Below are 20,691 nucleotides of genomic sequence, written 5' to 3'. Positions count from 1 at the left end.
AGGTGGCTCTGGGGGGAGGAGATCCACACATGACCTACGGGCTGGGGACAGAAGAGCAGGAGTGATGAGACCGTGTCCACCCTCCAACTTTGGGGCTACTAACACGGTCCTGGCAGGAAGCTGCTTGGGGACTCTCAACCCTCCAAAGGGGGAAGTTGCTCCTTGCTACTAGCTGACTTCTAGAGGCCCACTGACCTTCCAATTTTTCAAAACTCTTCCAACCCCCTTTCCCTTTCTCTTCTCCCCCCGCCCCCCCCTCCCAAAAAAATCCCAAAACAAAAACCATGGGCCAGTGGGAGAGAGTCAGCAGGAGGCTCATGTACAGCTTTGGGTCTAGGGCCACATAATGAGAAAGTCAGCTCCTGCTTCCCATTAACCGGAGCCAAATTATAAATTGGGGCAGTCAGCATCTGGAAAAGGAGCTGCTTTAGGCCCCTTTTACAGCTGGAGTTTCTCTCTGCTAGCACTGAGTTGGCTGGGGTGTTCTTTCTGGGGACAGTGAAACTGCCCAACTGTCCTTGGCCCCACCCATCTGGCACCTGCTCTGAGTAAACTCCAGTTTTCCATGCTTCCTCCTTTCCTCTTCCTTGCAGTGGAAAAAAATCAGAGCTACAGTTCCCAGAAGAAAATGAGAAGCACTTATCATTATTAAGAAGATGTTCCTGCTCAGGAAGGCAATTGAGGGCAGCAGGAGGGTTGCAGGGAGTTGGGGGGGGCAGCTCACTGTTCCGTCCGCTGTGAGAGGACACACCTGCCCCCCCCCCCCAGGACCTGCTAGGCTGGAGAAATGGCAACGGGAAGGGGGGCTGGCCCTCCCGGTGGCTCTCAGAGGCCCAAGGAGGGGTGGTGGCACTTCTGAGAAAACAGATTCAAATGCTAAAATGATTCGATTTCCTGGAGGTATGACAGAGAACAAAGGCGAGTATGCCAAGGCGAGTATGCCAAGGCCTTGCTTGCTGGCAAGAAGAATCTGTCTTCTGTCTGTCTGTTCTGGGGCTGCTGGAAGGAGCGAGTGGCTTGCCCTCCCCCCCATGTTGTCACCCTAGACCTGAGCCCCTCCCCAGGTGAAGCAGCCCTTCTTGGCCTTGGAGCCAAGACAGACAGAAGGGGTGTGAGTGAGCGCTGAGACTCAGAGCAAAATGTCCCGTCTGGAGCCTCTCTTTTCACATATGTGGGTCCTCTGGTGCTTTATTTAGCACAGTGGTGTTGAGAATGTTTGTGTCTCAGTTTGGAGGGAGTTGTCACCAACAGAAAGACAGCTATGATCCACTGCCCAGAAAAATACTCCTACACCCACAACTGGGCATTCTGTTTCACTAGCTTCACCATTCCTGTGCGTCCATTCTGGCGCCTTCCTTTGGTTTGAAGACAGACCCCCCCCCCCACCCCCCTGCCGTACCTACCGTAGCAAAACAGGACGTGAAAAGAACAGTCCCCCCCCCCCACCCCTTGGCAGTGCTGTGTTAGCAAGGGGCTGGAGGCAAGCTTCTTGGCCGGGGTGGGGTTCCCGAAGGAAAAAGAGGCTACTCCCCTAGGGAATAACGGGGGAGACTTTACAAAGAGATGCTTCCTAAGGGCAACAAAGCAGGGCTAGCCATGGTGGGGAGGTGGCAACACCCTGCGGAATGGTGTTCTCAGATCCTGAAGAATGAAGCTGTATAGGACGGCCCTTCCGGGGGCTGTGGTCCACACCGGCAGACACGGAAAAGGACCCCCACCCCACCGTCCTCCCCTCCTCCCAGCTCCCACCAGTGCCTCCCCTTAGCCGAAGCAAGGACAAGTCCATATGGATGAACCCCATCGAGGTCAAGCCTCTGGGGGCCCAAAGACAGGAGGAGAAGAGTAGAGCGTGGATCTGCTGGGGGCAGGGGACAGAAGACCCCCAACACCCTTCATTTCGACCCCTCAAGAGCGTGATGGTCTTAGGTCAAGTATTTACCCTCTCAATGCCTCTGGGTCTTCACCTGCAAGGAAGGGGGACAAGGGTCCCCTCTCCGAAGCACTGCTGTTCAGGATTAGATGAGATCACGTGTACGAAGAGCTTAGCCCTGTCCGACGTACGGAGGAAACACGCCAAAAGCAAACAGCATCGAGGCCCTCTTCCGTTAAATTCTGCAAGTCTGGGGCCTGCATGTTGATTTTAATGTCCCTCCTACACCTGGACTCTGTCATGCTGCCCTTTCATGTGAAAGGCGATTTTCTTGACTGAATTATCTTGATAACTAGAACCTCAAAACCCAGCCTGAACACTCTAGCACCGGAATCTTCTCTTTTTAAGCTCTCTGGTTTGCACAGCGCTGCCCAAAAACCCTGTGGAGAAGACAGACTAAGCCTCAAAGATGCTGGTCCATTTCAGATTTATACCAAATGTCCGCGCTGCCTCCTCCCTGAGGCTTCGGCTTGTAATGCCATGCAAATCTGGTGACACTGCCTTGTTGCTCAGCGGGCTGAACAGCGGCGGGCGGGCTTCTGCCTCGGTGCGTGCTTGAAGTCGGGGTTTGGGAAGTCTCTGTAGGAAGCCGCGTCTGCGGGAAGGGAAATGGAGTGTCTGCTTCCCAACGTGTGGCCACTTTGCTTCCCCTCTGCAGGGAGAAGCTGCCCACAGCCTGGAGCTCCTCTTTGTCACCTGCACTTGACTCCACAGGGATGCGTATTTCCAGACCCATCAGCCTGGGGTTGCCAGGTGAGTGAGCTCCCTCTCAATCTCCACGTGTACCTACTGTCAACTGCATCGAATCTCTACCTAATCTACATTTACATCCATATCTAATCTATATCACGTATACCTCCTACTGTGTTACATTATACATATATGCATTATACAAGATAATGTACATATACATTAAAAATGATGTAAATTACGGCGCCTGGGTGGCTCAGTCGGTTAAACGTCTGCCTTCGGCTCAGGTCATGAGCTCAGGGTCCTGGGATCGAGCCCCACATCGGCTCCCTGCTCAGTGGGGAGTCTGCTTCTTCCTCTGCCTGACACTCCCCGTTTGTACACTTTCTCTCTCTGACAAACAAATAAAGTCTTTAAAAAAAAGACAGGACATAAATCGGATAGAGATTAGAGTTATATAGATTATAGAATTACACTTTTCTAATATATATTACATCTGATAGAGAATATATCCATTATAATGTATAAATTGTACATTACATATATATTAGGTAATTAGAGGTCTACAACCATATTTGTATCTGCACACCTAGCTCTTATCTTTAGATGTAATCTCTATATTTAATCTAGATCTCAACAACAAAGCAATAAAGGAGATGGTATTTCTAATTCAGGCTCTACCACTTACTGTGTTACTTTTAAAAGGAGACTTGGTCTCTCTGGGCCTTACAGTTGGCTCATCTGAAAAATGGGCTAAGATTAGTACCTGCCTCATGGGGTTGCATGACCTGATAAAGGCTAGATGGCCAGGTTCAAATCCTGGCTGTCCCACTCGTTAGCTACCGGACAAGTTACCTTAACCTCTTTGTGCCTCAGTGTGTCTGGAAAATGGGGAGGACGTCAACACCTTCCACCTTCCACGATAACACCTCATTATCACCACCCCCATAGGGGACACTTGTGAAATCTGTGTGAGCGAATCTATGCCAAGAGCTTACTTAGAAGAGTGCCTAGCACATACTATGCGTGCTTAATGAATGTTAGCTAAAAATGCTAAATTTTTTTTAAAGATTTTATTTATTTATTTGAGAGAGAGGAGGAGAGAGCGAGCACGAGAAGGGGGAGGGTCAGAGGGAGAAGCAGACTCCCCGCTGAGCAGGGAGCCCGATGCGGGACTCGATCCCGGGACTCCGGGATCATGACCCGAGCCGAAGGCAGTTGCTTAACCAACTGAGCCACCCAGGCGCCCTGAAAATGCTAAATTTACGAATACATGTACCATGTACAGTTCCCCGCTCAGAATAAACATATATTCAATGTGTATTAGTCATTGTTGGCAAGAGTCATGATTGTAAGTGTTCTCAAGTCAAGGGCCAAACTCACACCTTCAACATCTTTGGCAAAGTCAACTCCCACCAAGAAGAGAGGGACAGTGATCTCAACACGATCTATTTTTTGAAACGGCACATGTGGCTGGGCTTTGGGGAACTTGCTATTTGTGGAATATTGCATCACACCGTTTACCCTGAGTCACAGACTAGAAAGACGCCCAGGGCCGGAGGACCGCAAATCCTCCCTGAGAACGTTTCCATTGCCCGGATCCAGCCTCCCTGCCTTTGCCTAGGCAGCGGTCTAGCTGGTCACCTCCCTGCTCCAACCCCCACCGGGGCTGATGAGAGACCCAGCAAGCCAGAGCCAGAGGGAAAGATCACAGTAGAGGGACTTAGCCTGTCTCAAAACCAGCCTTGTCTGCTCCGGAGAGGTTCTGCCCCACCAAGGAGGCTTAGTGGGAGGAAAGCAGATGGGCTGAGAAGCAATTTGGTCTCATTGTCCTCTCAACAGATGCTGGGCACCATAAGAATTAATGGGCTGGAGACTCAGGTAAGAGCCATTCAAAAGCTCCCTGATTACTCCAAAAACCGCTCTCCATGGAGGAAAAGGTTAATCGAAGCCCGGAGCTGGAAGAGAAGCAAGTCGACGGCAATTGCTTTATCCCGGGGGAGTGGGGGAAGGAGCTTCGGGAGAGACAAGTGTGCACAGAGGAGGCTGTGGTCTGCCTGGGAGAAAGGAACCAGGTCTCAAAATCGAGTTATTTGCAAAGCCCGCTTCATGGGTCCAGGGGCCTTGGCCAGTCCCTCTCTGAACCAGAGCCAAGTAGCTACGTTTTTATCTTTTTCTCACCACTGCATATTCCCTGCACTGTTGAGCCATAAATGTCTCAGGAAACCATCTCTGAGAGGTGTTTTTCCCTTTTACCTACGTTGTGCACACGCTCACATGCGTCGTGAGTCATTACTCTGCGTGCCTACTCGGTCACTGTCAACACAGACCCAGGGACTTTGGGGGATGGATGGGTCGTGGCTGGAGCCTGGATGTGGGCGAAGTCTGATACTAACCAGAGAGGGGGGCGCTGGAACATAAACAAGACACTACCCTTTTTCTACATGGTCACAATTCCATGACTGGAGTTATCTTCGTAAAATGAGCTGTCTGCAGAGCACCTAGGGGTGCACTAGGGTATCTCGCCCTTGGCGCTACGGACATTTTGGGGGCAGATAATTCTTTCTTGGGTATTTGGAGGGGGGTTAGCGGCAGAACTGACCTCTACTCACCAGATGCCCATGGCACTGCCCCGCCCCCAAGTCGTAACAAAAATCTCTCAGGACACTGTCAAATGTCCCCTGGGCAGGGCTGGTGAATTCACCCCCAGTTGCGAGCTGCTGGTTTTGTCTGAGGCTTTAGCTCAGCAGAACATGAGCCAGCCAATTAGCTAATGGTAACTGTTAGCCAGATTTCTCACATAAGTCCCCATTATCAGCGCCGCATTATAAGATCCAAAGTTCCTTTGACCCTGGCGAGACGCACTGGACATCTGTTTGACGGGCCGGCTCCAAATTAGAGCACTTTCTCCCCCCAATCCCGCTCCCCCCCACCCACTTCCTGCCAGTCCTTTCCTTTCACCCTGGCCTGATAAGGTAATTCCTTATTCATCTTGACATTCTAATGACACGAAGGCACTTCTGAAGGAGCTCGAAGGAGCTAGTGGTTTAATTGGTTCTAAGGAAAACTGGCATTTTTATAGGAATCCAGATATAATACGCAAAATGTTCCGAACGCTATCACTGCAGTCTCTGAGCTTGTAACACTTTCTCAACTGTGAGCTCTCGGCTCCTGAGCTTGAACCTCACCTCCAGAGAGAGCCCTCCCTGAACAAGGTCCTCTGCGGTGCCCAGCTGCCCCTGGTTACAAAACTGTTTGTCCTATTGCTGTTCACTTATTACTACCTGAAATTATTTGTTCAGAAATTCATGGACTCCCGCAACCAGAACGGGCGCTCCATGGGCAAGGAACCTTCTGTCCGGTCCACGGCTGTATCTTTAGCATCTCGCACAAGGCCTGGCCCCAGAACTACTGGAGTAAGCAAACGGATGAATGAATTTGCAAAGGCATAATTTCTAAAGTATTAATTTCATTCTACCCACTTCTCATTTTCTTCCTGAGCTTCGCTCACCATCCTCATGGTCCCAGCATCATCTTTAAAGAAAGTGAATATAGTTAACTCCCTCCTCTTATACTCCCCGTTAGCTGATCGAAGACATTCAAGTACCTGGTGGGTTGGTGAACACCGAGTAATCAGGAGTTTTCCTCCTGATGCCCTTGATCTTCAGGTCCTGAGAGAAATCTCCATGTAAACGAAGGCTTGCTCCCTTCTAAGCACAGCCAACTTCACAAATGCCCAGATTGACAAATCTTTGCTCTAACGAAGAGTTCCTTCATTACAACTCCCAGGGCATCTATTTGAATAGAGGCTATTAACTAATTGACAGTGAAGCTGTTCAGTGTGGGGGGCAGGGGGGTGCAGAATGGAAGGATAAGGCAGGCAGAGAGGCTAAAATTAAATGACAAGAGGCCCTGCCAAATTGGAGTAGATTCAGAAATGATAAACCATCTTGGGGATCAATGAGAAAGAGTGAATCAAATAATGAGCATTTAAATTTGTCAAAACGCTATTGATGCACAAGGAGAGGTTTCATCTTTGTTTTAAAATAAATTTTCTACAGGCTCTGCTGCCTAAACCATTTTATCTACAAGCCTCGTGGCAATCTATCTGTCAAAGAATTACTCGCTGTGCAAAACATTATATGTATTTATCTACATATCTGCTCACCTATCATCCATCTGCCTCTCCACCTATTTATCTAAGTACTTCTGGGGATATTTGTGCAAAGCATCTATCCATCTATCTAGACCCGGTTGTATACATCAAGTCCCTCCCTTCCAGCTTTGCCTGAGCTATTTCAAATCTACTAGTCAAGGCAACCTTTTTTTCTGGAAAAATAAGAGGCTGAAAAGATAGATTCTGGGATCTTCTGACCCTGAGTTTGACACTCACCAATGCTCTGAGCTTCCAGGGTGACCCTGGGCAAGTTACTTAACCTCTCTGACCCTTAGGTTCCTCATCTGGAAAATGGATATCATGAGAACACCTACGGAATGACGGCATCTGGGACTCAACGGGAGGAGCCAGTTCTTGGCAAACGGGAAACATCAGTGCCAGGGAGGGGATCATGGGAATGCTGCCAAACACATTCCAACTCCTTTCACATGTGCTTTTTCATCTCTCGGTCCCCTGGTTCCTGGGTAACCACCATCAGGGCTTCCTTGGTACACCCCAGGGGCAGCCGGCTGAGGGAAGGCTGACACCAGGGATTTAAACCTTCCTAGGCTTCCTCCTTCTAATAATCTGGCCATTAAGTAGAGCGGGTTCTGCTGACGCCAACACACGCAGAGGTCTGCGATGCTCCAGCCAACAAGCAGCAGAGGAGTCCTTAGCAGCCCAGCCGTCTATCTCCCTGACCTCCGAACGGCTGCACGAGAACAGATTTGCCAAGGACTGGGTGAGGACCCCACGCATGCGCGGAGGGAAGGGGCCCTGCGAGGGCTGAGCCACAGACACGTGATGTACAACCACAGCTCACAGTGAACTCTGAAAGACAGGCCTCCCCGTGGCACCTGTGCTCCAGGATGCAGCAGCTAATGCCTTTCTTAGGAGCAAAGGGGGCTGCGGGGGTGACGGGGGAGAGAAGCGGGGGTGACAGGGGAGAGAAGTGGGAGCTGACCCAGGCCTCACACATCTGCTGCCTACCTCTGCACGGTTGGGTTTGCCAAGCTCAGCCACATCTGCTGTCTTGCTCCTGCCATATGGGTAATATCTGGGGCACCACTTTCTGCCAGAAAACTCATCCATGCCCCTCTTGTCTGACCCGCCTGTGGGCAGCTGAATAGGGTCCCATCGTGAGTCCCAGGATGGATGGAGGCCCAGCACAGAGTAAGGTCTGGCCACGGGCTTGTGCCAATAGTTACAGAAAAACATCAGTACTTTGGATGGGTTCCAAAGTCTCTTTCACACAGGAAGTGAGAACTCGGGAAAGACAACAACAGCCTACAGCTCCCCAAAGACCAAGGACCAGATGAGGCTGACGGAATGGTGTGGACACAAAGTGAGTCATCTCCCCGTTGGCGCGGCACCAACGCAGAAGGCCCGCCTCGTGCCATGGCTGGCCGTGCATGGAGGGTCAACTCCCTCAGGCCAACGGGTGTGACTCCAAGAGAGGTCCCTGCGTGGGGGTGAGCTGTCCCCCTCACAGCATGCTAGCCAAAGCCATCGGCATGTGACTGTTCTTTCCTGGGGAGGTTTTGAAGGGCTGACTGAATGTTTTTCATAGTGAAGGATACCAGAGGGCCAAAAACTGAACTATCTGGGGTGCAGCCGCCCCATCCTGGGAGAGAAGGTTTGGCTTCCAGAATTCTGGACACAGACCATGTGCCCAGGGGCTCTCCTGCATCTACTAAGTTTTCCTCTGGGGAAGGAGGGATGATGAAGAGGAGAAGGGCCATCCTTTAAAAGCACACCTGGGAAGTTCTCTGGCAATCCACTGAGGAGCCTGGGGCGGGGCAGTGTTTTCCAAAGGGTGGCAGACACACCCCTGAGAGTGCATGCAGATGATTCTGGGGGGTACTCAAAAGGAACTTTTACATGTTACTAGTTTCATATTTATTTTAATGTTGTACCAAAAAAAAAAAAAATCGAACTAGCATGTGATTTCACGCTTGTGATTTCACCGGTATCATTCCTTGTGATAGTGTTTCTCATCCTCAACACTGGTGACATTTTAGGCCAGACCATTCTCCGCTGTGGGGGGGGGGGCTGGCCTGTGCAATGTACAACAGTTAGCCCCATCCCTGGGGTCCACCCACCAGATGCCGGGAGTAAGCTCCCCACCCCAAGGTGAGAGAATCAAAAATGTCTTCAGATACAGCCAAATGTCCTCCAGAGATCCAAGAGGGCCTTGACTGGGAACCATGAGCTTAGGATGAGCCCACTTATGACAGTTAAGTAAATTGATTTAAAGAAAATCTATTTTTAGGTGACTTGGAACAAGTGTGATTCCCTTAAGGCTAACATGGCTAAGGGGGTAGGTGAGCGGCAGGAGTTTGGACAGAAGCAGACCAGAGGATGGCCAAACAGGGGGAGGGACCTGGGTCCTCATCCCCCTTCAAAGCCACGCCCACTGCTCTTTCCTGCCCGCTCTCCTGTCTGGTCATCCCTGTAGCCGACCTAACGAAATGTGCGTGCAGGGCAAAATGAGGTGGAAGACTCCCCTTTCCCCACCATGTGTGGCCTTCCTGAGCAAGGACAGAGAAGCACAGTGGGGTTGCTCATTCCCCTTGGGTAGACTGAGGCAGAGACACTGGTAAGAAGACAAGGACCCATGGAGGAGGCTGGAGAGTAAGGTAGCAGGTGGTCCTTGCTAGAGAACTCCAGAAACAGCCACAGAGCTGCCCTTCTGCCTTGAAGTGTTCACACAGGCTTGCCTGTCCCAGACACTCAAATGCTGTTAGCTGTGGGGTTCTGGATGGGCTCCATCCTGTCTCCTCTCTTTACTGTGTGACCAACGTTGGGACCCCAGGAAATGATTGATCCAAAGATACCTCCCCTTCAAGCCCAGGTGGACAGGCAACTGTCTGTTGGGTTCAAACGCTATACCCCACCAGCACTTACGACTTTACAGATACTGGTTTCTGCTGTTCTCACCACAACCCTCCGAGGCGGGCACTACCCTCACGGTAATATTCCAGATGGGAAAAAGGAGGCTGAGACGCTAGGTCACCTTTCAGGGCCAGAAGATGGGTGTGCAGATGCCCAGGTACACACGTGCGTGCACGCACACAATCAGCTCGTGTGTGTACCCACCTGTGTACGTGGGCATACATTCCAGTGGGCAGGGGGATGGCTGAATGTGCCCATCCAGTCTCTCTGAGTCAAGGAGCCCAGAGGGTGTACCAAGCCTCCTGGAGAGCTGGTGCAGAGATAACTGACAAAGGCCATGGGAAGGTACTGACCTGGGTCTCCAGGGTGATCGGGGGACTTGGATGAGGGTCCTGTGGGAAGAGAGGAGAAAACACACATAAGCAATGGGGAAAATGGAACCTACCAACCCAGCATCCTTTTCTAACACAGCGAGATCTCTTCCATGTTTTACAGTCTCCTCCATTCCACGACTCATGAGAAGAGCTTGGCCCATCCCCAGTCTCTTCTCAACTTCCTTCCACACCCCGATGATTAAGGAGGCTCAAGTTTTTCATGCAAAATGATCAAGTGTAAGGAAATAGGAAAGAAAGTACACTCATCGATTATCTCCAAGTGTGTTAAAACCCTCTATACAAAGGACAGGATGGATCCGTAAGAGGATGAGAAATAAACCTGAAAGAATATAGAGTCCCGATTAGGGGCGAGGCCACCAATTTGTGTCTGGTCTTGGAAAAAACGAGGGAAGGAAAATAGAGACAGAAAAAGAAGAGCTTAATTCCTAGTTTTCTAGCACATTCCAATGGGCTGGGGAAGAGCCTTTTTAGGATAGAGAAGGCCAGAGAAAATTCCTATTCGTTCACTCTCTACAAAAGCCAATTGACTGGAAATGCTTGGTGGTAATGTCGTGGGTCATTAAACATGAACTCTTTAGGTGGGGGGGGGCAGGGTGGGTAGAGAGGAGGGAGGGACGGGTGGGGAGGAGGTAGTGGTTTTCAGCAAGTGGTTTCCAAGGAAAACAGGAAACTCAGCACATAAAGGCTATTTTTGTCGGCACTCTGTCAGCTCTGAACTTAACCACCTTAGATTCATGATTCTGGGAAAGCAACCTCAAGCTGCCTCTTCCAGAGAATGGGCATGATTTTAGGGCCCTGAGGTGCAAGCTCAGTTTGGAAGCTTTGCTTTGTGCAAGCCGATTTCCCAACATGGGCTTCTAGGAAGCCATGCAAGTGAGCACCCCGTGGCCTACAGGGTAAAATAAGAAGGAAGTGTAGGAATCACGCTGTATTTGTCCTTCTATGATCTGACTTATTTCACTCAGCATAATGTCCTCAAGGTTCATCCACGTTGTCACAGATGGCAGGATTCCCTTCTTTTTTAAGGCTGAATAACATTCCATTGTATGCACAGACCACATCTTCTTGATCCATTCATCAACGGACATGTAGGTTGTTTCTGTATCTTGGCTTTGTATGGCTTCAGTGAACATGGGAGGGCAAATGTCATGAGTCCACTTACATGAAGAATCTAAAATCATCAAATTCATGGAAGCAGCGGGTGGAAGGGTGACTGCCAGGGGCTGGGGGAGAGGGAATGGGGCTTTGCTAGTCAACAGGTGCAAAGTTTCAGTCACCTAGGATGAATCAACTCTAACGTTCAGGTGTCTGACACCGTAGCTATAGTTAACAACCCTGTATGGTACACACACAATTTTGTTAAGAGGGTAGATCTCATGTTAAGTGTTCTTACCACATTAAAAAAAAAAAAAAAAAAAGGAAGTTAGCAAAATTGGAACATTTTAAACCCCTACCCTAGGTGAATAGGCAACTCACTTTCTTGATGACTCCTCTGTGGTACCTTCATAATGATGCTGAAGTCATTCTGAGCTCAAGATGAGGGGTTCCTCTCCCCCGATTCCAGTTCTGAATCTAGTTCCTAGCAGTTCTCCAATGGTACAGCTCAAAACTTACTCCCAGGAGAATATCTAATTCCAATTTTCACACTCAGACACGGAATATTCCTCACACCCAGGAAGACAGGGAGGGGAACCCTCCTCCCCCTCTCTGGACATTGCAGCCTCGGCCCCTAAAGGAACTTGGAGAAGTCTTGAAAATATTTTAGGCTTCTCTCTTCAAACCCTCACTAGCTTCTTCCCAAGGGGGAAGAAGTGAGAGCCACATAGGCGAGAACCTTCACTGCGCCGTTCGAGTGAGCTGGCTCGTTGTTTTAGCCACTCTTCATGGGGTCCACTCTAGTCAGCCTCTTCCTCCTCACGTGCAGGGAGGGAGAGTCAATCAATTCTGTTCTTCCAGCTTCCCCGTGACAAGCAAGCATACTGGACGGGGCCCACTTTTGTCTTTGGGAGGCAAGGCTGTCCTCCTGGTCTGGGAGGTCTTCAGCTCCGAGGCAGTCTGTGTGTCTTTCTGGCCAGATTCATCTAGATGCGGCCAGAAGATAAGAAGTTTCCCGTCACACTCAAACATTAGCCTCATTCTCAAGGACCTGTGCACTGGGGTGTTGGGTGCGTGCCCAGATTAATTAAGCTGTACTTCACAGCCCGTTTGGCTATGGCTTAGGGTTTATGCTTCACTGCTCAGAATCCTAAAAGGGTAGAGAGGGGAGACTGCCATCCTGAACCCCGAAGAACAACTTCAAGGTAAAGACCATGTTTGGGAAACCACAGAAAACTCTCAACTGTGTTGACAAAACCCAGAGCCTGATCCCTAGATACGATAAAGCACCAACCCTTTATCTGGTGTTCCAAGATCAGAAACCCTACTGGCACAGAGTCAGGGGTCCAATCTTATCTATCTAGCACATTAATGACCTAGCCAGGAAGAAGACAGAGCACTCCAAGTGGTCATGTCGTTACCACTCCGGGGCTCACTTGCCAACAAAATGTTGCTCCCCTCCCTCTGTGCGCATTCAAAATATAAGACTCTCCCTACAGAGGCTCCATCCAGAAGATTCCAGGTATGACTATATATCTGTGAGGTCTCACTTTCAGCAACATCCTCCTTAATTGGAAAGGCTAACGAAGTGGAACCGGGTCAATGATGCTGTCTGCCTAATCCATCGTGTCTGTCTAAACTGGGGCTCTTTGGTTTACAGTAGAGTAAATTCCTGTCTGTCAGGGGAAAGGCGCCTGGAGACCAAAGGGGAATTTGCAACATGCTCCGATGCTACAGTGGAGTGCTTTTGGAATCTTAATGCAGGTACCGGAAGCTACGAACTGCCTTAAGCAAGGAAAGCTCTTTCATATCACCTATTGCAATGACTCAATTGGGGAAGTCAAACAGGGAACTAGGTAGACTGATTTAATGGCCTGCATTCTTCACCACTCCCTATAGTCACGCCCTCTGGTCACATGACTTTGCATTTCTTTGCAGAGTGTTCTTCCCCATCCCTTGACCTTGGGCTTGCCCATTTGATTTGCTTTGTCCAAGGGGAGCTTAGCAAATAGGACATACGCAGAAGCTTAAAATATGCTTGTGGGATTGAGTGCGACTCTTGTGCTTTGGCCATCACCGCAAGAAGAACATGCTCTGGGTACCCTGTTGGTCCAAGGAAGAGGAGACACACATGGAACAGAACTGTACCCAACCTGCAGCTTGAAGCCCAGCCCAGCCTTGATCAGCCAGCCTTCAGACACATACAGGATATATGCTTGTTGTTTCAAGCCATTGAGTTTCAGGGTGATTTATTATACAGCCATCACTGTGGTGATAACTAACTGATACACTTTCTAAAGATGGACCTTGATAGAACCCCAACATGATGTACAAACCCTCCAGCCTTGGAAACATAAGGATTCATACTCTTCCTTGGTCTGCCAATAAACCCCCTGAACCTGAAATAACTACAGCTCGTAACTCTGATCTAGGACCTACTATGTGCCACACTCCACGTGAGCTGTACATTCTGCCAAGCAAGGAAAAAACTCAACCACTAAGACCTTATACTATATATGAGTTAGCTTTCACCCCTCTTCGCCCAATGTACCGGTCCTTCTGAATTTATTTATATGCCATCACAGCAACGTTAACAGAAATGATTGCTCAGAGTCCTCTCGCCCGGAGATAAAGACAGTGTTCATTCCTCTGTTTCTTTTTTTTTTTTTTTAAGATTTATTTATTTATTTTGAGAGAGTGAGAATGAGAGAGAGAGAGAGTACATGAGAGGGGGGAGGGTTAGAGGGAGAAGCAGGCTCCTTGCTGAGCAGGGAGCCCAATGAGGGACTCGATCTCGGGACTCCGGGATCATGACCTGAACCAAAGGCAGCCGCTTAACCAACTGAGCCACCCAGGTGCCCTCATTCCTCTGTTTCATTCTCAACTTTATCCCATGGGCATATTACTTGACCAAGGTTTGGAACAGTCATGAATACTAGTAATACCGAGTAACTTACTATGTTACTAATTAAGTGATGGCTAATGACATAAGTTCTTACCATGTTCCACGCACAGGCTTCACCTCTATACATGTAGCATTCCTTTGACCCCTTGTAACAACCCTGTGAGGTAGATACTGCCATTATTCTCTTTATAGAAACGGGGAAACTGAGGACCAGAGAGATTGAGTAACCTGTCCAAGGTTGCACCGATAGTGCTGAAGCCTGGATTGGACCCCAGTGCCCCGCACTTGAGACGCCTGCTGTTTTAGAGTAGCCCTACTGGAGAACACAAGTCCACCCCAAACAAAGTAATCCTGCACCCCGGACAGTGTCTACTACAAGGAAGAACACTCACAGCAAATCAGCAGGAGCACCTTAACCACGAGAATCCTTTTATAAAAAGGTAGTGGACATGGTTGATAGAAATTACCACACGGGCCCTGACTAAAAACAAAACACAGCCACCTCACTGCAGCAGGGAACCAAATCCATCCACACCTATTAATGAGTTCCCACTCAGTCGCTAGCACTATGCCTGATGGGCACCAGGAGGGGGCCAGAAAGGACTTTAAAGTGACTCTGTGCACACTCCTATTCCCAAAGCTAACTGTTTAAATAAAAGGCAGGACTCTGATTATAGATTCCAGAGAAATGAAACGTGTTGGCACCTCATGAGTCTTGCTCATAAGACCAGGAAGCCAGGCTCAAATACTTTTGAGCCCATCGAGGCCAAAAGCCTGATTTTTAACAAGCAATGAAGCTTTCGTAAAGAAAAGAGAGAGAGGATGAGGAATTTCATTATCGTTCCATGCATGAATCAAACATTTCTGGCTCCCCTGGTTGGTGCTAAGCCCTGAGCCCGGCCTCAGCCATTGAAAGGGGTGTTCTCTTCCTGAGCTTTGAAGATCTCATATGATAGTGTTTGCTCTTGGGTGGTAAGCAATGGCTTTGATGGGGATGGGACAGTCCTGTTGACTCAAGTCTTCAGAGCCAGACTTCCCCATCTGGCCCATCAAGTCAGCAGACAGACCACAGGTCCTATGGTCCAACCCCTGCATGGACGCGTGCAGGAGGACGCTTCAGAAGGCTGGCGTGGCCCCCTGTCCTGGAAAAACCTCTGATGGGGTCTACAGAAGTAGAAGCTTCCACCATCAGGAGATTGTGCCTTACTCTCTGTCACCATCAAACACCAGGTGCCTCGGGAAATGCAAGGAGCTCTTCATGGGATCTGAGATGGAAAGAAACAAGATCTCACCAACAGCATTCCTGCCTGCGAGGGGCCACCAAGGAAGACCACCAAGTAGTAGCTGAGTTTGGATGCCAAGCCAGAGACCCAAAGAGATGCTGTCACTTAAATTAAGGGACCAGCAGGAGGCCAAGAAAGATCACACAGAGGAAAACAGTGCAGGTTTGGGGTCAGACCCTGGGCTGAAATCACGTGTAACCCCTTTATTAGTCGGCTTGGGCTGCCATAACAAAACACCCCAGACTGGGTCGCCGACGGGACAGAAATGTATTTTTCACTAGTTCTGGAGGCCGCAAGTCCAAGATCAAGGTGTGAGCGGAGCTGCTGTCTGCTGAGGCCTTTCCCCGTGGCTTGCAAATGACCACATTCTTTCTCACTGTGTCTTCACATGGTCTTTCCTCTGTGCCTGAGCATCTCTGGTGTCTCCTTGGTGTCCCAATCTTTCTTATGAGGGCACCAGTCAGACTGGATCAGGACCCACCCTATAGGCCTCATGTGAACTTCATCCCTTCTGTAAAGGCCCTTTCCCCAAACACAGTCCTCTTCAGAGGTGCTGGGGTTTGGCAAGTCAGCAGAATAACAACCCCTTGGTAGACCTGTGACCTCGGGCAAACTTCTTAGCTTCCGTGAGCTCTACCTTTCTCATTTACACAATGTAAACAGGTGGGACCATATTCTCCAACAGCGCTACTGCAGGAGAGTATAGAATTGACTAGGATTTTTTTTTTCCAAGTTAAAAGGGGCACTAGGAAATAATGACACTAGCTTAAGAGGTAGAAATCTGGACTGTGTCACGCAGACGCAAATACAGAGTCACCTCCTCACCCTAAAAATGGGATACCACTGGGGCACCTGGGTGGCTCAGTCGGTTGGGCATCTGCCTTCGGCTCGGGTCATGATCCCAGGGTCCTGGGATCGAGCCCGACATCGGGCTCCCTGCTCAGCAGGGAGCCTGCTTCTCCCTGTCCCTCTGCCGCTCCCCCTGCTTGTGCTCTCTCCCCGTCACCTTCTCTGTCAAATGAATAAATAAAATCTTAAAAAAAAATAAAAAGAAAATGGGATACCACTGACATCATGGGTTGCCCTCGATGGTAAATAAAGCCAGATATTTTTGTCTGATGTATGATTAAAAGCTCAAAAATCATCTCCCCTTTGTTTTCTTCTTCCCGACTTTTGAAGGCTAACACATAGCCCTCCACCCCCAACCGACTAAACCACGGTTCTTCTAAACGTGGTTAGTTATTGTCTATGCCAGCTGAAACAATCCCATGTGACAGCAGTGAAATGGGTAGATGTAGCTATTTCATTGTCTGGGCTTACTTGGGGCCAAGCACATGAAATCCTTGCAACTCTGCCAAGGAAGGTATCATGCTCCCCATTTTACAGATCAGATGAACTGAAGGTCAGGGGGTAGAATCTGCTCAAAAACACAAGTCTGATAAGGGGCAGAGCCAGGACTGGTGCTTAGGTTTGGTAGTTGCCAGAAACGGGCACCTGAACCAATATCCTGGTGTCTCCAAAATGAACTTAGTGAATCGGGATCTCTGGGTAAGGAGCCAAAGAATCTGCATTTTATTAAACAGCCTTGGCGGAGTCTTCGGTATACCTTACACTGGGGCATGGGTAATGTAAGACAGAAAGCATCCAAGGTGACAGACAGCCTGTGAGAAGCCAGGACGAGGACCTCTCACCTCTAGTCCCCGGCCAGCCACCAAGGGTCTGAGGTATGCATGGTGCTCTGGAGCTCACACTCTGTGTCCCCCAAGAAATGTCCATCAGGGGGTGTCATCATCTGTCTGGGCTGCTAGAACAGAATACCACAGGCTGGGTGGCTTAAACACAACAGAAATTTATCTCTTGTAGTTCTGAAGGCCGGGAGGTCCAAGATCAAGGCACCGGCACATTCTGGTTCATAGACCACTTTCTCCTTGCTATGCCTTCACCTGGAAGAATGGGTGAGGGAGCTCCCTGGTGTCCTTTCCAAAACGGTGCTTGTCACATTCTTGAGAACTCTGCCCTCAAGAGCTCATCACCCATCTCCTAATACCATCACCTTGGGGGTTAGGATTTCAACATGTGAGCTTAAGCGGGCCACACCATTCAGTCCACAGTGGGGTACAGGGTATTTTCTGCTCCTTCCCTTCTTTCCATGTATATGGTGATGGTCTCCCTCCTGCCCCAGAAACCCTGTCAACCTCCTTCTTCTTTCCAGCGTCCCCTCCCCAGGGATGTGTGGCTCCTTTCGACTCCTCCTCAGGGTCTAGATACAGCCATCAAGGTGCTCGCAACAATGGGGCTTTTTCTCGAGATGTCCCTCTGGGATTTCACAACGAGCTTATCTCCTGTGTCAGCAGCTCCTGGGATGAAGGCTGAGCATGTGCATGGCGGGCGGCACTGGTCGACAAGGGAGGGATGCCAATGGCACAGAAGTCCCCTTGTTCTCTGAGAAAGGCTGCATTTGGAATGTGAACACCAGCCAGAATCACACAGCACTCACCTTGTTGGAAAATGCCAACTCATCTTTAAGTAAGACGGGGAAGAAAACAGAAACCTCACTGACAGGTCAAGGGTGCTCACACTGCTTTAGCAGTATGGTGACAGATCGAGTCAGGCCCTTAAAACTGGGCTGGGGGATGGGGGGGGAAGTTTCCTCGGTCTGTCATCTGTCTCTGTTTTTCAAAGTTTTAAATATTTACAGGTCTCTTTGCTACTCTGCATTCCCTCCACATTTTTTAGCCTATACCCCAGAACTGAGCAATGGAACCTCAAGATAAAGTTCAGGCCCTCAGCGTTGGTTCACCACCCACGGCCTTGGAAGACAGAAGAAGCCACAGGGGCATGGAAACCTGGGAACGATTTTAATGCTTCTCCAGGTTGGCGTGTGCATCTTTGAGAACAAACAATTATCAAAAATCTAAACCATTATGTATGAAACACTCTGTTCTGTGTGTGCCTCAAGAGGTTCTGTGATTCTTTGCAAAGCACACAGAATCACAATTCTTCGAACTACAAGGTTTTCAATACACCTACCTGAAAGATGAGAGAGTTGAGGTCTAAGTGTTAAGATGGGGTGGCCAATCGGTGGCCTCTGGATGATTCATGCTGGGGGGTACTTTGGGGCCTGTAGCATTGATGAAAGATTTGAAATTGTTGCCAAGGTCCTAAAACCAGGATACTTCACATGCAACCCCAGATTTCTCACTTCTCTTTTTAAAAATGAGAGATTCAGCAACACGGGACATACATTCCTCCAAGACAGCAAGGTTCCTGGCACTGTAAGCAACTGCGTCTGTCACCTCCACTGAATAATGCCATTTGCCCAGGGTCTCATGGCTGATCAGTATCAACAATAATCAGAGGAGTAGCTAACATCGGCTCATAGTGAATGTAAGACATTATCGTTAGTGGATTGTAAGAACGATCTCATTTAAACCTCATAACAACAATGAATAGCTCCATTTTACAGATGGTACGATAGGCTCAGAGGAGAAAGTAATTTGCTCAAGTCACTTGTTAGTAAGTAGCAGAGCCAGGATTTAGACCAGGGCAGCCCAGCTCCCAAGGGCTACACTTTTGGACCATGGAGTTATACTGCTTTCCAGTAGTACAACCACATCGTGAATTGGAATCACTAAACCAAGAGTTCATGGTTCTAGGAGTAGCTCACGGTTCTAGGAGTAGCTCACGGTTCTAGGAGTAGCTCACGGTTCTAGGAGTAGCTCACCCTAAGAAGCCTTATGGGGCAGAGAACTGGATCACATGCTCCTCATACCAGATCCTCCCATCTCCTTGCTGGGGGTCTTCAGGCTAATTCTTTAACTTGTCACATTAATCATAAGGATAACCAACTCAGATGGACAATGTGAAGCCCGACTCGGACAGTAGAGCAGAGCCTGCTCAGTCTTGGTGTACAGCGGGCGAACCACAAGTCACTTTCCTCTTGGAGGGCAAGGACTATCACACTATAGTGTTCTGCTTTTCAGAGCTCAAAGGCATTTCAGACCAGAAACAAGACATGCCACGTGCCAAGAGAAATCTGAGAAATGCAGCCTCCACCCAACACAGCCGGGCAAGAGGTGCTGGTAGATCCCTCTAGGGCTCCACATCCTTCTGAAGCTGGCCACCTGGGCTCTGCGTGGACACAAGCCGCATCCCCAGCTCAGCCCAATAATTAGCTTTACCCCAGGCACAGGCCACGGCACCTACCAATTTTGCACCCACTTGTTGTGGTCACCAAGATGGCAGGCAGCCCACCGGAACCAATGCTGTCAAGTGTCCTACAGACACTGTCCAGGGTTCCAAAGACACCAGGTTTTTGTTCTATAGTTTCTGGGGCTACTGGGTAGGTTTTCTGTCCCACGGGGAAACTGTTTAGATGTGAGACCCAGAATCCAAGACTGTGAGTGCCAGAAAGAGACTTAGGAGACTTAGGTGAGCAGCACCTTCCTACATGGTGCTCAAGATCACCAAGAAAGTACTTGGCCTCAAAGTCTCAACATAGCCCTTTGAGCAGACATTACCAATAGACCCCCATTCCTAGGAGATGAAATTTTCTGTTCCCTGACCTGAATCAAGCCCTTCATTTTCTGGGGAGGAGGAAGAGATAGAAGATGTGAAATGAATGTCCTAAGGGCCTAAGGTTCTTGGTACCACATCCTAGGCTCAGCCCTTTTTGCCAAAATAAATTTCTATGCATGTCTGTCCTGCCTTTTCTTCATTTTCTCTTCTTCCCCTGCCTCCACACAAGAGCCTCTAACCAGAACATCTTTTGTTCAAAGGATAGCATATCCCAGCTCTGGGAAAACTGATTCAGCAGTGCTTCGGGGCTGGAGCATTTCCAAGAGGCCACACACAGACCTGCTGATTCAAGCCATGGGGGGAAACCAATCCCAGGATGCTGGGCACGGGGTGGTGGAGGGGAGAGCTTGGTCGTGGTTGCAGAAGGGGAGGGCCTCAGCTCCAGGCTGTGCCTTGGAACTTGGGAGACTTCTTCCTAGACTGGAAGAGATGGTTGGCAGGAGAACCTGCCGGGGACAGTTGGACAGAGGGTTCCTACAGCGAGAGTCAAGGTCAAAGTCAGGAGGTTTCAGGCGAGAGAGACTCAGTGCCTCCTTCCTGCCCCTTGGGCTTCTCCTAGGCTTCTCAGTGATCACGACGGTGGGGATGACAATGACGGCATCAATGACGATGGCCATTAAGATACCTATGATGAAAATCCTTACGAAGCACATTTAGCAATTCATTATTTCAATAAATCCTCATCCCATCCTCATGGGGTGGCTACTACAGGATGGCCATGGAGTCTGGAAACACAGATGATTTTAGATTATGCTCTTATGTTT

At 49.3% G+C, this 20,691-nt stretch overlaps 1 protein-coding gene across 1 annotated transcript in view; it reads right to left on the bottom strand.

Annotated features, from left to right (window-relative positions):
• Positions 1 to 20,691, bottom strand: part of XYLT1 (xylosyltransferase 1) — a 289,891-nt gene that overhangs the window by 191,132 nt on the left and 78,068 nt on the right. Inside the window, exon 2 of the mRNA XM_028091669.2 lies at positions 10,025 to 10,063. Within this exon, the coding sequence (XP_027947470.1) occupies positions 10,025 to 10,063 (39 nt within the window). The remainder of the gene's footprint in view (positions 1 to 10,024; positions 10,064 to 20,691) is intronic.

This window comes from Eumetopias jubatus, unplaced genomic scaffold (assembly GCF_037043125.1).
Source record: "Eumetopias jubatus isolate StellerSeaLion01/CBP00866 unplaced genomic scaffold, mEumJub1_p1.0 scaffold_12, whole genome shotgun sequence".
Classification (NCBI taxonomy): Eukaryota; Metazoa; Chordata; class Mammalia; order Carnivora; family Otariidae; genus Eumetopias; species Eumetopias jubatus.
The sequence above is the reverse complement of the archived record's forward strand: the minus strand, read 5'-3'. Positions and strand labels throughout refer to the sequence as shown.